The 15,021-nt window shown below is 40.4% G+C and overlaps 1 protein-coding gene across 1 annotated transcript in view; it reads left to right on the top strand.

The window, feature by feature from the left end:
- Nucleotides 1-138: 138 nt before the first annotated feature.
- Nucleotides 139-15,021, top strand: part of LOC306753388 (ryanodine receptor 1-like) — a gene marked incomplete at its 5' end in the record, with an annotated part of 49,153 nt that continues 34,270 nt past the window's right edge. Inside the window, 36 exons of the mRNA XM_079237257.1 lie at nucleotides 139-186; nucleotides 3,352-3,471; nucleotides 3,561-3,659; nucleotides 3,818-3,838; nucleotides 4,196-4,270; nucleotides 4,476-4,554; nucleotides 4,646-4,758; nucleotides 5,551-5,650; nucleotides 5,739-5,835; nucleotides 6,948-7,022; nucleotides 7,114-7,270; nucleotides 7,373-7,537; nucleotides 7,624-7,745; nucleotides 7,850-8,036; nucleotides 8,169-8,304; nucleotides 8,446-8,541; nucleotides 9,025-9,143; nucleotides 9,313-9,446; nucleotides 9,565-9,806; nucleotides 10,039-10,231; nucleotides 10,329-10,545; nucleotides 10,617-10,721; nucleotides 10,824-10,927; nucleotides 11,011-11,094; nucleotides 11,222-11,381; nucleotides 11,494-11,641; nucleotides 11,758-11,957; nucleotides 12,047-12,221; nucleotides 12,330-12,538; nucleotides 12,642-13,000; nucleotides 13,117-13,246; nucleotides 13,498-13,658; nucleotides 13,760-13,922; nucleotides 14,010-14,096; nucleotides 14,193-14,419; nucleotides 14,524-14,962. Coding sequence (XP_079093383.1) covers nucleotides 139-186; nucleotides 3,352-3,471; nucleotides 3,561-3,659; nucleotides 3,818-3,838; nucleotides 4,196-4,270; nucleotides 4,476-4,554; nucleotides 4,646-4,758; nucleotides 5,551-5,650; nucleotides 5,739-5,835; nucleotides 6,948-7,022; nucleotides 7,114-7,270; nucleotides 7,373-7,537; nucleotides 7,624-7,745; nucleotides 7,850-8,036; nucleotides 8,169-8,304; nucleotides 8,446-8,541; nucleotides 9,025-9,143; nucleotides 9,313-9,446; nucleotides 9,565-9,806; nucleotides 10,039-10,231; nucleotides 10,329-10,545; nucleotides 10,617-10,721; nucleotides 10,824-10,927; nucleotides 11,011-11,094; nucleotides 11,222-11,381; nucleotides 11,494-11,641; nucleotides 11,758-11,957; nucleotides 12,047-12,221; nucleotides 12,330-12,538; nucleotides 12,642-13,000; nucleotides 13,117-13,246; nucleotides 13,498-13,658; nucleotides 13,760-13,922; nucleotides 14,010-14,096; nucleotides 14,193-14,419; nucleotides 14,524-14,962 — 5,346 coding nt within the window. The remainder of the gene's footprint in view (nucleotides 187-3,351; nucleotides 3,472-3,560; nucleotides 3,660-3,817; nucleotides 3,839-4,195; nucleotides 4,271-4,475; nucleotides 4,555-4,645; nucleotides 4,759-5,550; nucleotides 5,651-5,738; nucleotides 5,836-6,947; nucleotides 7,023-7,113; nucleotides 7,271-7,372; nucleotides 7,538-7,623; nucleotides 7,746-7,849; nucleotides 8,037-8,168; nucleotides 8,305-8,445; nucleotides 8,542-9,024; nucleotides 9,144-9,312; nucleotides 9,447-9,564; nucleotides 9,807-10,038; nucleotides 10,232-10,328; nucleotides 10,546-10,616; nucleotides 10,722-10,823; nucleotides 10,928-11,010; nucleotides 11,095-11,221; nucleotides 11,382-11,493; nucleotides 11,642-11,757; nucleotides 11,958-12,046; nucleotides 12,222-12,329; nucleotides 12,539-12,641; nucleotides 13,001-13,116; nucleotides 13,247-13,497; nucleotides 13,659-13,759; nucleotides 13,923-14,009; nucleotides 14,097-14,192; nucleotides 14,420-14,523; nucleotides 14,963-15,021) is intronic.

Genomic DNA, 15,021 nt, shown 5'->3' with positions numbered 1-15,021 from the left:
GGACCCACATTGCCCTTCAGAAACCTCAACCAATATTGTCTTGCCTATATGGTCGGCATATTTGCACCAGGAGTTACAGAACTAAGTGTTTAACATTTTCCCATTTCCTCAAGGTTTTGCTTTTAATGCCTTGGGAAAATGGCAGAAGGTGCAGATGGAGAGGAAGAGATTCAGTTTCTGCGTACAGTAAGTGATGCTGACTCTTCTCAAAAAACTATTCGTAAACATGGTCAGTCAACGATGCACAATAATTAGCCCTTTTGTGTAATGAATTGTTACTTCTTAAAAGATCATAGACATCTACTGTATTAAGTAACTTTCCTTTCATAGACTGAGCACAGATTGACAAGAACAGTTGGTGGGTTGTGTCGGCATTGTTATCTATTAATACCCCAACAGGTCCTTGATACATTTCTCTTTTGTCTCAAAGAAGAACACTTTTGGTGCCAGGTGACAGTTAATACGTAAACATATAACATATTACCAAAAGCAATCAGATACAATTATGATAAAGTACTGTGACATTTGGACAGTGACTGACATCAACCAAATTTACTTTGACAGACACTATTTACTTTGATGACAATTGTGATAGTTAAATGTTTATTTTTTAAAGTAATTTGTTGAATCATTGAAATGAAAATCCACCGAAAGAATGAGTTAAATTTTGTACTGCGACATTTGGAAATTTCACAATTTATACTTAATTGATTTCACTGTGCATAAAATGTTCAGTTTGAATCAGTTTATATTTGCTGCATTACTCACCGCTGAGCTATCTGATTTCCAGTTAATATCTCAAAGTCTTCAGAAGGGCATTGTAGCTTTGAAAGCAGTCTTCTGTATGTAACACCCTCTATTTGGATAGTCAGCGGTGATACTCAGCTATTGTAGGTGTTCCACATAGTGTCACTTGAGTTTCTCTAGACCCTGGTAACTCTAGCTACGCCGTTAGTGTCAGCCAGGCACTGATTATCTATAGACTGCATTATAAGTATCACTCGAAACTCACTTCTTTAAAGGCACTTGGTTATACATTGTGCATCCTGAAGTGTGACTGCAGTCTGTGTTTTTGCCAAAAGAAACATTACTTAATTACTTAATATTTTGTTGAGCACGTACACAATCAAATTCAAATGTCCTCTTTCACATATTTAATCTAGCAGCTACATAATCTAAAAGGCACATTTTCAGTTGGCATTGTCTCATGGGTTGTAACGTAGTGTTAAAGTTAAATATGTTAACAATGTTAACAATGTGTCATAAAGTTACAGTCAGTCTGAAGCTGTGCGCCCTGAACTCAGAGTTCTATATATACTGTGTGAGGATTAACAGGTTCAAAGTGTGGCCCATTTCAGCACCTGCTTACTTCAGTCCATGTGGAAACTTTACTACTAAATTAGTACTAGTACATTTTATCAGATTTCTATAATAGTTCTTACATTGCAAATCTTCGAGCAATGACTCGACTTGGAATTTCAGATAAACACCCAGCTGCCGGCCTCATGTTGACATGTTGCATCTGTCTTTCACTCAGTTGGTCTCTCAGTCTGTTGGTGTGTCTGCCTGCAGACACATTCTTGTCCACACAGTATCTTAGGAACGGGACGTGACAGAAACTAGATACTTACTTCTGTCATATGCTGTAGTGGGATTGTTACTAACTTGACTTGTCTGCTGTTTAGGATAGGCAATTCTTTGTTATTGTTAAGTAAAATATTTAAGATGTCCATGTATTCAGAACATAAGATAGATGAATAGGAAGCAGACTGCATCGACTCGCCCCTAGACAATACTGAAAACTCACAAATATTTACTTAGGCACAATACAAATTCTCTTAAAAATGTGCTTTATTTATTTTGCATGGTTTTCAGTGTCCAGCTTCAGAAACAACAAAGCACAAACTACATTAACAGATATTTAAACTAAAATTACATTTGTTATTTACAAGCATGATCTTTGATTAAAAGTATGACTGCACCAGAAACATTTGCTCATAAAAAACACAAACAGCTGAGCATGATGGATTGAGTGCAGGTGAATTTTGAGTATTCCTCTTTTCAGCAAGCTGATGAATTGTGGTATGTAATCTGTCCAATGTAGGCCTTTTTTTTATGGCATTCAAAGCCTAAATATCTGTTGCTTTCCAGAAGGGGATGTGTGAACAGCAGGTGCAGCGGCCTGAAATAGAGATCGGAGGGGGAGTGGCTGGGGTCTTGGGGACAGCGAGGTGGGGAGATTAGAGCTGGGCCAGTTACGGGCACAGAGAAATACATTAATAGGACAAAAACAACTGAAGGTTAAGAAAAGTTCTGTACGGAAACAGCTGTCTTTGCGGGTTATATCATTTATGTATTATGTATTTATGTTTTTGTTATTTATTTGGGCCTCGATGTAGTCTCTCGGATTAAAGGCCAAAACTAAATAATTTATGTAGTGAGATACAGTCAGACGGCTACACTATTGTTAACAGCTCCCTTGGTGCGTAGCCACCTCTAAATTAGCCTGACTTGTAATGTCACCCCTTGCAAATATAGTGCAATTTGCGTCACATGGTTTTGACCTATCGGAGTCATGATGGCAAGTTTAATATCCCAACCCACGAAATGTAAGAAGCATAAATGTAATCCTGGATTTGCACAATGTATTTCGACATCAACCTGTGTGGAGTTTGTGAAAAAAGGATGGCAAAAGCCTTTTGTGCTCCAGAGGCAGACGAACAAAGCCAAAATGTTGCTCTTCATTTTTGCTTATGCTACATCAACTGCTACTAACACACCCAAATCTCCAACCACACTGTCGGCAGTTTAGTTGCATTGTGGGTAATGTAGGAGCCAGGTTTACACACGGAAAAAGAGCGAATGAACGGAAAATAGCAATAGTGCTAAAGACATTAAATCGTTCCATGTTTTATATTATATATTTATTTATTTTTGTGCATTGTCCCTATTCAAAAATATAAACACCATAACAAAAGAAAATGTCTCTGGCTCTGCTGCATCTATTTTTCATACTTTTTTTGAGGTAATAATTGTCAGACTGACTGTGATAGGAGTGCATTGCTAAATTGGTGGAGTATTCTTTTAAGATTAAAGTTGTGTGGCATTATAATTCATGCAGTTACTTTTTTTAAATTGTAATATGCACAATCAGTGTTGCTAAAGAAAACCTTGTTACAGAACATTTGATAAAATATTTATTTACTTAGATGGTTCTTTTGCCTGAGAGTTTCCCTCAAACCTTTTTTCATTCCCTTCATTCCCTTTTGTTCTGTCCCCATGTTTACCTGCAAAAATGCCCCTGAAAAACCCTCCTCCTTCATTTGAGGCTTTTTGTTTGTGTTTTTGTAGGATGATCAAGTGGTGCTACAGTGCACTGCATCTATTCTTAAGGAACAGATCAAGCTGTGTCTGTCATGCGAAGGATTTGGCAATCGTCTTTGTTTCCTGGAGACAACCTCAAACGCACAGGTAGCGAAACGGTTGTTAATGCCTTTCTCATTTCTTTGAGAGTTTTAATTCATACTATTCACAGGGTCTTCTGGTTTCCTTTGTTTCAGAATATCCCTCCAGACCTCGCAATATGCTGCTTTATTTTGGAACAGTCCCTTTCTGTGCGGGCTTTACAGGAAATGCTGTCCCACTCTTCTGTGGATGAGGTAAGACACAATTAGATTAAAATGTGCTGCTTTTCCAAGGGATGTGCCCCTGGTATAAAGAAATGCATTGTCTTGTTCATTCAGCAACTAAAACACACTTTGTTTCTTTTCCGGCTTGACGCCACTTGTTCCTTCACTCTCCCACCTGTCAACCATAGGCTGTTGATTTGGACAAATGGGTATGTTTTCTCATTCTTCCCTTTCACTGTCCCACTGAATGGCTTTAGTTTCAGAGTTTATGTCATAACTGCATCGAGGATACCTTCTACACCCTTATTAGTATTATCATACCATGCGACATACCATGCAGCTTAGTTATTGCTTTGCTAATTTTTCACAGCTTTTCTGAGATCATTTTGTTTGTTTCATATCACTTGCACTACAAATGTAAGATATGGCTGCGGTTTCTATTCTTCCTGACTGAGTCTGTAAACATGCCCTAATGTTATTTTGATATTAACAAATCAAAGTTATCCCTTTGAAAGGTTTTCAAAGGAACTACTTGGAAATTTGATTGTCTCTAAATCTTCTCCCAGTCGTCACAAGGTGGGGGTCACCGGACCCTGCTGTACGGACATGCCATCCTCCTGAAGCACACTCACTCCAGCATGGTGAGTACAATTTTAAATTTTTTACATTGTGAACAATTTTTATTAGTTTTACAATGAGGCCATTTATAATCAAGTATGTGGCTACTGCTGCTCTATCCTGTCCTCTCCTATGAGCAGCAGATGTCCTTACAGTATTATTCTCTACATTGTTTTGAGTGTATGTCCTCTCACGCCAGTTGTTGTTCTCCCTCTCTTTATGCTGCAGTACTTGTGCTGTTTGACTACTTCGCGTTCCCTGACAGACAAACTGGCTTTTGATGTTGGTTTGCAGGAAGATTCCACAGGTGGCGATGCATTTCACTGTCCATGATTTCCCACACATGCCGATGTAGTGTATATCTACATCTGTATTGTAAATCTATTTGTCCATCACAGGAGAGGCCTGCTGGTGGACCATCCATCCAGCCTCCAAGCAAAGGTCTGAAGGCGAGAAGGTCAGGGTGGGAGATGACCTCATTCTTGTCAGTGTTTCTTCAGAGCGATACCTGGTAACCATGTTTTTTTTTACTTGCAATGTACAGTAACTGACCATTTATTGTCCATAAATCCTACGAGTGAGGTCCCTGACTATGAATTTACATAGTTGAATCTAATTGGTCAAGTCTTGTCTGTAGTCGACTGATCCTCAAATCGTGTCTTTTTTTCTTGCTCATTGATCATTGAAGCTGTTTAAGCTTTATGCATCCATAGAAAAATAGTAAAAACAGTATTATTTGCAAAGATACATGTTACTATCGCTTAATGGTTGTTTCAGAATAATGAGCAGTGCTTTGTGTTGTGTGTAGTGAGTGTGTATGTGTGTGTGTTAGTTGGGACACTGGCCATAGTGATAACACGGACTAGACATCAATAGACAGGGTTGTAAATTTAACTTTTGGTCCTAATTCCATTTTTGTCGCTGTAGCAATCCACAGGAGGAAGGGAAATGACAGGGAAGCAAAGGGACAGTCAACAGGAGAGAGAGATGCAAGCCGCAAACAGCTGTCATATGCACCACAAACAGTTGTTTCAATGCCTCTCCCCCGGCTGATTTGATAGAATCTTTCATAAATTCAAAATGTATCTAGCTCTCTGAAAGTGCTACGTTCTTTTTCAATTGGTCTGATTAATGAACGTGGACATATTTTATGATTTCGAAATAGCCTAATGTTGTTATTTATGACTGATGAATGATCCTTTGTTTCATTACCACATTTTGCCGTCAATTAAAGGGTGAGATTGGCAGTCGAATCAGGCTCCTTAGATCGAATAGTCGACTAAAATCCTTCCAATTTTTTCAGCATCTGTCCTACGCCAGTGGTGACTTGATGGTAGATGCCTCTTTCATGCAAACACTGTGGACCATGACCCCTGTGATGTCTGGGTGTGAGCTGGCTGAAGGTCTGTAATCTTATTTCTTTGCAAAAAAAGTCTCTTTTGTCCCTAAACCTGTCTAATCTCACTCAACAATATCACTCTTTTCCTGTAGGTTTTCTGACCGGAGGGTATGTGCTCAGGCTGTTCCATGGCCACATGGATGAGTGTTTGGCAATCCCAGGAGCTGACCAAGGGGACGACCAGCGAAGGTGATCAAAATCTTTCATTGCTGTACATGTCAGCGAATGTTAATGTCATTCTCAACCATTTTCCGTAGCACAGCATATGTTTTTCAGTATGTGCTACAACACACCTCTGGTGTTGCATATTTGGTGATGCATGATGTGGGAACTCTCTTGAAAGCTCTTAGTTTAGTTTAGTTTATTTACTGGATCCCCATTAGCTGACGCCTTATACAAGAAAATCAGAGGACTAAAAAGCAAAGGAAAACGTTAAGTGATTGATGTCCTGAGGTGTGCCTTTAATTGTTTTTTGAATGACAGATTATTACCAGTATGGGTTATATGAGAAGGTAGTGAATACCAAGCAGTAATTGCACGAAAAATAACTGTATGTTTGAGGAGGTTTGTTCTTGGGGTTGGAGGTATTTAGTGACCTGAGCTAGCGTTCCTTGTGAGATGGTTATGTCTGTTAAATGTATATTGTAATTGATTGAAGAAATATTCAGGTGTCTGATTAAATACTACCTTCCTGAAAAACGTGAGGAGGCTATAGTGAAGTTGAGTTTCTACTGAGAACCATGACAGGCGAGAGTGCATATATGCTGTGTTAGTTCTAATTGAACATTGAGTGCTAATCTGGCAGCTCGGTTTTGAACGATTTGTAGTTTGTTTATGTCCTTCTTAGCAGCTACTGACCATATGAATGGACAGTATAGCAGGTGACAAAAGACTAGGGAGTGTAACACCTGACAAACAATAGAGAGTGTTAAATAAGTAAAGCACTTTCTGGTTATAGCTATGCTTACTCCCCTGTGACCTGAGTTTGGCTGACAAACAGCCAAATAAATAATGAAAAACAACGCCCCTTATTATGATGTTTTGGCAACATTGCTTGTTAATGATTCTCAGCCGGGGTTTCCAGAGTGTTCCATGCTTGCAATCTGTATTACCACATAATGAATGAAAAACTGTTAATTGTAGTGTGCTACTTGTGTCAACACAGTTTCAAGATTCTGCAAGTTGATTGTCATAATGTACTAGCATAAACTGAAATTAACAAAAAACTTTCGTAATTTTTCCAACCTTAAATTTCCTGGCACATGTTGCACGTCTTTGACTTGCATGTTGTTGTTTTTCAGAGTTGCTCATTATGAAGGAGGGGCTGTATGCAGTCATGCTCGATCTTTGTGGAGACTTGAGCCACTTCGTATCGCGTGAGTAACTTGATCCCTTACATAAAAAAAAAGTATAATTGCATTCACTTTTAGTGACTTTAAGTGTATTCATTTGTTTGCCTGTTGGTAGTTGGAGCGGGGGTCACATTAAATGGGGCCAGTCTTTCCGGATACGTCACATAACAACAGGCAGATACCTTTGTCTGGATGAAGAGAAAGGACTGGTGCTGGTGGACCCGGAGAAGGCAAATTCAAAGTGGTCAGCCTTCTGTGTCAGACTTTCAAAGGTCATTGTCATTCAAAGACAGCTGAGCCAGAAATGAGACTCCATTGTGTCCTGTGGAGATTTTTTTCAAGCCTAGATGAACATTTTTTTATTTTAACTACAGGAAAAAATCGAAGTAATCCAAAAGCGAGATGTTGAAGGCATGGGCACGCCTGAGATTAAGTATGGAGAGTCCATGTGCTTCGTACAGCATGTTTCAACTGGCCTCTGGCTCACATATGCTGCTGTTGATGCCAAATCTGCCCGTCTGGGTCCTCTAAAGAGAAAGGTAAAGGAGAATGAAGTCAACATGTAATGTATTTGATTGTTTTAGTCCATACTTGTGTTTTAAGAGCACCTGTGTTTAATTCTTAGGCCATACTCCATAAAGAAGGTCACATGGATGATGCTCTCACTGTGGCTCGATCTCAGACCGAAGAGTCCCAAGCTGCCAGAATGATTTTCAGCACATCAGGCCTCTTCAACCAGTTCATCAAGTAACAATACTTTTGTCTATTAAAATCGTTGCCAGTAGCCATGGTTTTATTTTTAAGTTACATCATGTGTTTGTGGTATTATCATGTCCTTTTCATGTCTCCAGGGGTTTAGATGCTCTGGGTGGGAAAAACAAATCTGCCAACTCGTCATCTCTGCCTATGGACACAGTGGTGCTCTCCCTGCAGGACCTCATCTTTTACTTCCGACCCCCCGAGGAGGAGCTGGAGCATGAGGACAAGCAGTTCAAGCTTCGCTCCCTCAAGAACAGACAGAACCTCTTCCAGGAAGAGGTCTTACTACTGACAATTGACTATTCATAAACATGTTTTGCATTGGCATTGGGTTTAAATTTAGTTTGGGTGATTTATATCCATTAAAAATGTGTATTTGAGTTCTCTATATGTTTTTTTTGTTTTTAACAGGGGATGATTACTCATGTCCTGGACTGTGTAGATCGCCTCAATGTCTACAACACAGCAGCCCACTTCTCAGAGTATGCTGGGGAGGAAGCCGCAGAGTCATGGAAGGAGATAGTCAATTTACTGTATGAATTGCTTGGTATGTCCATCTGGTTATTTGTTCTATGCAACCAGGACGATTCTAGATCTGTCAGTTTTTATTTTCCTCATATATAGCCACCTTTCTTATTTGTGAATGTGATGCATTAACAATTGTTTCTCCTTCTTTTCATTTGTGAAGCTTCTTTGATCAGAGGTAATCGTGCTAACTGTGCCCTGTTCTGTGATAACCTGGACTGGCTGGTCAGTAAATTGGATCGTTTGGAGGCATCTTCAGGTATCTAAGACACATATAAGCTCATTTAGATGCTATGACTACAATGGACATTGTATTTTTTGTTCTTTCGGTCTTTACAAAACCCAAAATGTATTATACTGATCACTTAACTGTGAATGATGAAAGCTTCTCTGTTGCTCACAAGTATAAGTGAGCACCCTGTCAATTGAAATCAAATTGAATTTGTTTATTAACAGCATACAATAGGATCAAAATAATACAAACATATCTGTCAATATGATGCAGTTTTATAATATTCCTGCAGCAAACACTAACTGTGTGAATAGCCCCAATCTACTCACACAGTTAGTGTTTGCTGCAAGAATATTATTAAATTGCATCATATTGACAGATATTATTGGTAATTTGTTCCTGTTATTGTGCTCAATGTTGTATTATACTGTATTGTGCTTTTTTACCACACCATATAAAGATGTATTGCCAGTGTTTATTTATGCATATATTGTCACATTTTTATGACAGGAATCCTGGAGGTGTTGTATTGTGTTCTGATTGAGAGTCCAGAGGTGCTGAATATTATCCAGGAAAATCACATCAAATCTATCATCTCTCTGCTGGATAAGCATGGGCGCAATCATAAGGTCAGGAACACGGAACACTTTTTACTTAGCTGTTTGCTGAGCAAACCTAATTAATCGATTTGCAGTTCATATGTTCTTTAATAGATGAAATATTGTAATATATGAAATGTATAGCTACAAAGCAGCACCAAAACAATCTTCATGGAATTTTATATCCTTTTTTTGCCAGGTCTTGGATGTGCTCTGCTCTCTGTGTGTATGCAATGGGGTGGCGGTGAGGTCAAATCAGAATCTCATCACAGAGAATCTGCTTCCAGGTCGTGACCTCCTACTTCAAACCAACATTATCAATTATGTAACCAGGTGGGTCAATTTGTGTCAAAGCACTTTGGTAAAAGCTTCATGCTCTTTCTTCTGTGGTGAAGCCCAATTATCAAAACATCTGCACTGAGTTAGGTATTTTTTTGTTATACTCTTCTAGCATGAGACCCAACATTTTCCTTGGAACTTGTGAAGGATCCACTCAGTACAAGAAGTGGTATTTTGAGGTGATGGTGGACGAAGTGGAGCCGTTCCTTACAGCTCAGCCATATCACCTGCGTGTGGGTTGGGCTCAGACGGAGGGCTACAGTCCTTACCCTGGTGGAGGGGAAGGCTGGGGGGGCAACGGGGTTGGGGATGACCTCTACTCCTACGGTTTCGACGGGCTTCACCTCTGGTCAGGTAAAGTAAACATGGTATGACTTAGAAGTTAGTATTTACTTAGTATTTGTTGAGCACCGGCGCCACCCCTGGCTCAGATGTGAACAATATATTGACAAGAACATGCATGTATTACCTTTAGTTAAATTCTTTAAATTGTATCTTTCTCTTTATTTTTATTTACTCAGATAAACTCCTTTAGATTTCATGCATATTGACAAAATACCAATGAATTCTCTATGTATTTCCACAGGGCGTGTTCTGCGCCATGTTGCCACACCCAATCAGCACCTCCTGGCAGCAGAGGATGTGATCAGCTGTTGTTTGGATCTGAGCGTGCCCAGTATTTCCTTTCGTATCAATGGGTATCCTGTTCAGGGCATGTTTGAGAACTTCAACCTGGACAGCTTGTTCTTCCCTGTTGTCAGCTTCTCTGCAGGCGTTAAGTAGGGCACTTTTCATCATAAAATAAAGAATTAGGAATTATGGAGTACCGTTATTTAATTGATATCACTAATGTAAATTTTCCTCTCTGAATACAAGGTTGCGATTTCTTCTCGGAGGGCGTCATGGGGATTTTAAGTTTCTCCCACCTCCAGGATATGCTCCATGCTATGAAGCAGTACTGCCAAGGGACCGTCTGCGGATTGAGCCCATCAAGGAGTACAAGCATGATTTTGATGCCATTCGCAACCTGTTGGGTCCAACTCAGTCCCTCTCACACACAGCCTTCACTCCTGGCCCTGTGGACACTATACAGGTACAAATCCTATTCCATACTTTTTTTCATCCTCGTTTTTTCCTCTGTACTGAATTTCAATATTCTTTCAGATTGTACTTCCTCCTCATTTGGAGCGCATTCGAGAGAAGCTTGCAGAAAATAGCCATGAGTTATGGGCTGTTACTCGCATTGAACAAGGGTGGACCTATGGACCAGTGAGTGTGTGCAGTGTTTCACATTGGAAATGTTGCTGTGTACACAAAAAATTCTCTTAAAAAATCATTGCACTTTATTATTTTTTTTAAATCATTGTTAAGTTTCGTGATGACAACAAGAAGCTGCACCCCTGCCTGGTAGACTTCCAGAGTCTGCCTGAACCAGAGAAGAACTACAATTTAGCAATGTCAGGAGAAACACTCAAGTAAGTCAGTACCCTCACTCAGTTAACAACACTGTGCTTTTGTCTCTTTGTATTTCTAACGCCTTGTGTGATTCTTTTCAAAGGACTCTGCTAGCACTAGGCTGTCATGTAGGAATGGGAGATGAGAAAGCCGAGGAGAATCTAAAAAGGAACAAGCTCCCCAAAACGTGAGCTGCAAGACATTTATTTATGTTGATACATTTTGTTACATTGATCTCTTTTATCATGTATACTGTTAATGGCCTTGTAAAATATATTTGGGGCCCATTCTGATCACAAATTATTGTCTGTTAGTTACATGCAGAGTAGCGGATATAAGCCGGCCCCTCTGGACCTCAACCATGTCAAGCTAACTCCTAATCAGAACACTCTAGTGGAGAGACTGGCAGAAAATGGACACAATGTATGGGCAAGAGACCGGGTTCGCCAGGGCTGGACATACAGTATTGTGCAGGTACCACCATACGTTAATACTAAGTGTGAATGAATGAATGCGGCCTGTACATTCATTATTTTTTCATAATTTTGTTTCATTCCATTTTTATGTTTAATATTTTCTTGCATAGGATATAATGAACAAGCGCAACCCCCGTCTGGTTCCTTACAACCTGCTGGATGAAAAGACTAAAAAGACAAACAGGGACACCGTTTGCGCAGCTGTTCGCACTCTCATCGGATATGGTTACAACATAGAACCACCTGACCAGGAGAGCAGTAAGTTTGCACTGCGATCTACAAGCAGGACGACATATTTTATTATTTTATGCAGTCCTACAAGATTATCAAAACTACAAGCTTTTCTTTTAATTACTGTGTTTGTGTTTATGTAGGCGGGCATGGACCAGCAACTGGGGATAAGGTCAGAGTGTTCAGAGCAGAGAAATCTTATGCTATCACACAGGGGAAATGGTACTTTGAGTTTGAAGCTGTGACAGTCGGGGAGATGAGAGTGGGCTGGGCAAGGCCCAGTGTTCGCGCAGACACTGAACTTGGTGCAGATGAGTTTGCATATGTCTTCAATGGGTTCAAGGTAGGAGCAAGACCTAGTTTACATGCGTCTAAAGTATTCCAAAGACTCTGTAATACTAACCTCTAAAATATCAAAAAAATCTTTTTCAGGCCCAACGTTGGCATGTGGGAAATGAGCCATTTGGTCGACAGTGGCTATCTGGTGATGTGGTGGGTTGTATGATTGACCTCACGGAGATGAACATCATGTTTACACTCAACGGAGAAATGTTGATCAGCGACTCAGGCTCGGACATGGCCTTTAAGGATATTGAGATTGGAGAGGGTAAGTACAGTAACAACTAATAGCAAATTAAGTTCTTGGGTAGAGACGACACAGGTTTGTGTTTCCGATCATGATTCTGATGATCATTTATGTATCTCACATCCCTAGGCTTCATACCTGTGTGCAGTCTGGGTCTGTCCCAGATTGGCAGGATCAATTTAGGTCAGAACGTCAGCAGTCTTCGTTATTTTACCATCTGTGGCCTGCAGGAGGGATTTGAACCCTTTGCTATCAACATGAAAAGAGACATTACCATGTGGTTCAGCAAGAGCCTTCCCCAGTTCATCAATGCGCCTACTGATCATCCTCACATGGAGGTACTGTGCATTACTTGTTTTGATGAGATATCTTTTTGTTCCCACTATGAATAAGTTGAGTTGTTTTTTTCTAGATCACCACCGCCATTCATTTATGTTCTAGGTGTCCCGTGTTGATGGGACAGTGGAAAGTGCCCCTTGTCTCAAAGTGACCCACAAGACATTTGGATCACAGAACGCCAACACAGATTTGCTATTCTTCAGACTCAGCATGCCAGTTGAGTTTCATGAGACCTTCAAAGTCCCAGCAGGAACCACCCTTCTTACCCGTGCACTGACAATCCCTGAGGATGAGGTGTTGGAGGTGGACCCAGACTCTGACTTTGAAATACTCAAGAAATCAGCAACTCGCAAAGAGCAGGAAGAGGATAAGAAAGAAGCCTCTGTGCCTAAAGAGATGCCTGCCATTAAAAATGGAGAAAATGAAAAGGATGCCTCAACTGAGAAAAGCAAGAAGAAAGGGTTTGTAAAGATTCATGCATATAGTAGAGTGACTTGACATGGGGTGTATGGGCGAGAAGGAAGGGATGATGTGTTTACAATTTCATATCGTGAGTAATTGCTGCTGTTATTCACAGATTCCTTTTCAAGGCTAAGAAGGCTGCATTAATATCTCCACCACCTGTTGTTCCCACCATGCCCCGCTTAGTGGAAGATGTGGTGCCAGATGACAGAGATGACGTCGACATCATCCTCAACACCACTACAGTATGACTAGAACTTTTATTTATAGGGTTTTCCTATTCATAACCATCTAAACTCCATGCACACTTTGTACTTATACTGTTAACTGTAGATAAAATAATGAACATACAATCTACAAAATGTTGGCTTTATTCCATTATTTTTCATATTGAACTTGTCTGTCAGTACTGTAATGACTTTAACTTTTTTGTTGAATCACATCCACCTGAAACTGTAAAAATGTTTATTTCCCATTTACCTTCTTCCTTTCCCAGTACTTTTATTCTGTGAGAGTGTTTGCGGGACAGGAGCCCAGTGGCGTCTGGGTCGGCTGGATCACACCTGACTATCATCAGTATGACCAACATTTTGACATCAGCAAAGTGAGAAATGTAACAGTCACTGTAGGTGATGATAAAGGAAACATACACGACAGGTATGTTACTCCTCTCAAGACAGAAAACAAAACAAAACAAAAAAAAATCTTTTAAAGTGACAAAAATGCATGCATTCAGATTGTTTTTCTCTCTTCCTCAGTATAAAACGCAGTAACTGCTACATGGTATGGGGAGGAGAGTTCAGCAGCTCCCAGCAGACCCGAGTCAGCCAAGAGGATTTTGTGATTGGTTGTCTTATTGATTTGGAAACAGGACTCATGACTTTCACTGCTAATGGAAAAGAGATCAACACGTTTTACCAGGTCAGATGAGCTTTAATCTGGTATTCATACAGGTCCTAATAAAGTCTTGGTCATTTTATGGAATCATAATATGTTCGATTCTTGCAGGTGGAGCCGAACACAAAATTGTTCCCAGCTGTCTTTGTCCTTCCTTCCAGTCAGAATATGATTCAGTTTGAACTAGGCAAGCTGAAGGTCAGTCACAAAAAGTGGAGACTACTAAATTAGCAAGTTTCTTATGTAACTGTTCTCCTTAATACATACTTTTTCTTACTTTACTTGTCTTTCTAGAACATTATGCCGATCTCAGCCGCCATGTTCCGGAGTGAACGTAAGAACCCTGTTCCCCAATGCCCTCCTAGACTGGATGTCCAGATGTTAACCCCAGTCATCTGGAGCCGCATGCCCAACCACTTCCTGGCTCCAGAGACAGGTCGTATTAGTGAGAGACTGGGCTGGGTGGTGCACTGTCAGGAGCCACTCAGCATGATGGCCCTCCACATCCCAGAGGAGAACAGGTCAGAGCCGCATCGGTCTGCATTCATCTATTGCATTGTTAGGAGTTACAAACATGTATTGTTTTCTTTTTTGTGTGAAAATTAACCCATTTAGTACCCTTTAGGTGTATTGACATCCTGGAGCTGTCTGAACGTATGGATTTATTGAAGTTCCACTATCATACTCTGAAGCTGTATGGCTTAGTGTGTGCTTTGGGCAACAACCGTGTGGCCCACGCTCTGTGCAGCCATGTGGATGAGTCCCAGCTCTTCTACGCCATAGAGAACACCTACCTACCTGGACCAATGAGGAGCGGCTTCTATGACCTGCTCATCAGCATGCACCTGGAGTCTGCCAAGAGGAACCGACTGGGAACCAACAAGGAATTCATAGTTCCAATGACAGACCAAACACGCAGTATCACTCTATACTCTGACCGATCTCATGCTTTACCTGGGGTTGGCCTTACTACATGTCTGCGTCCCAAACTCCATTTCTCCTCAATTGGGTTTGTTGGAACCGATCTGGACATCTACACACTGAGTCCAGTCCTCCCCTTACAGGTGAGGTTGAACAGGTTTGGCATTTTAAGGATCTCTTGAGTCAGTAATAATCATTGTTT

The sequence above is a fragment of the Taurulus bubalis genome (assembly GCF_910589615.1).
Source record: "Taurulus bubalis genome assembly, chromosome: 2".
Classification (NCBI taxonomy): domain Eukaryota; kingdom Metazoa; phylum Chordata; class Actinopteri; order Perciformes; family Cottidae; genus Taurulus; species Taurulus bubalis.
The sequence above is the reverse complement of the archived record's forward strand: the minus strand, read 5'-3'. Positions and strand labels throughout refer to the sequence as shown.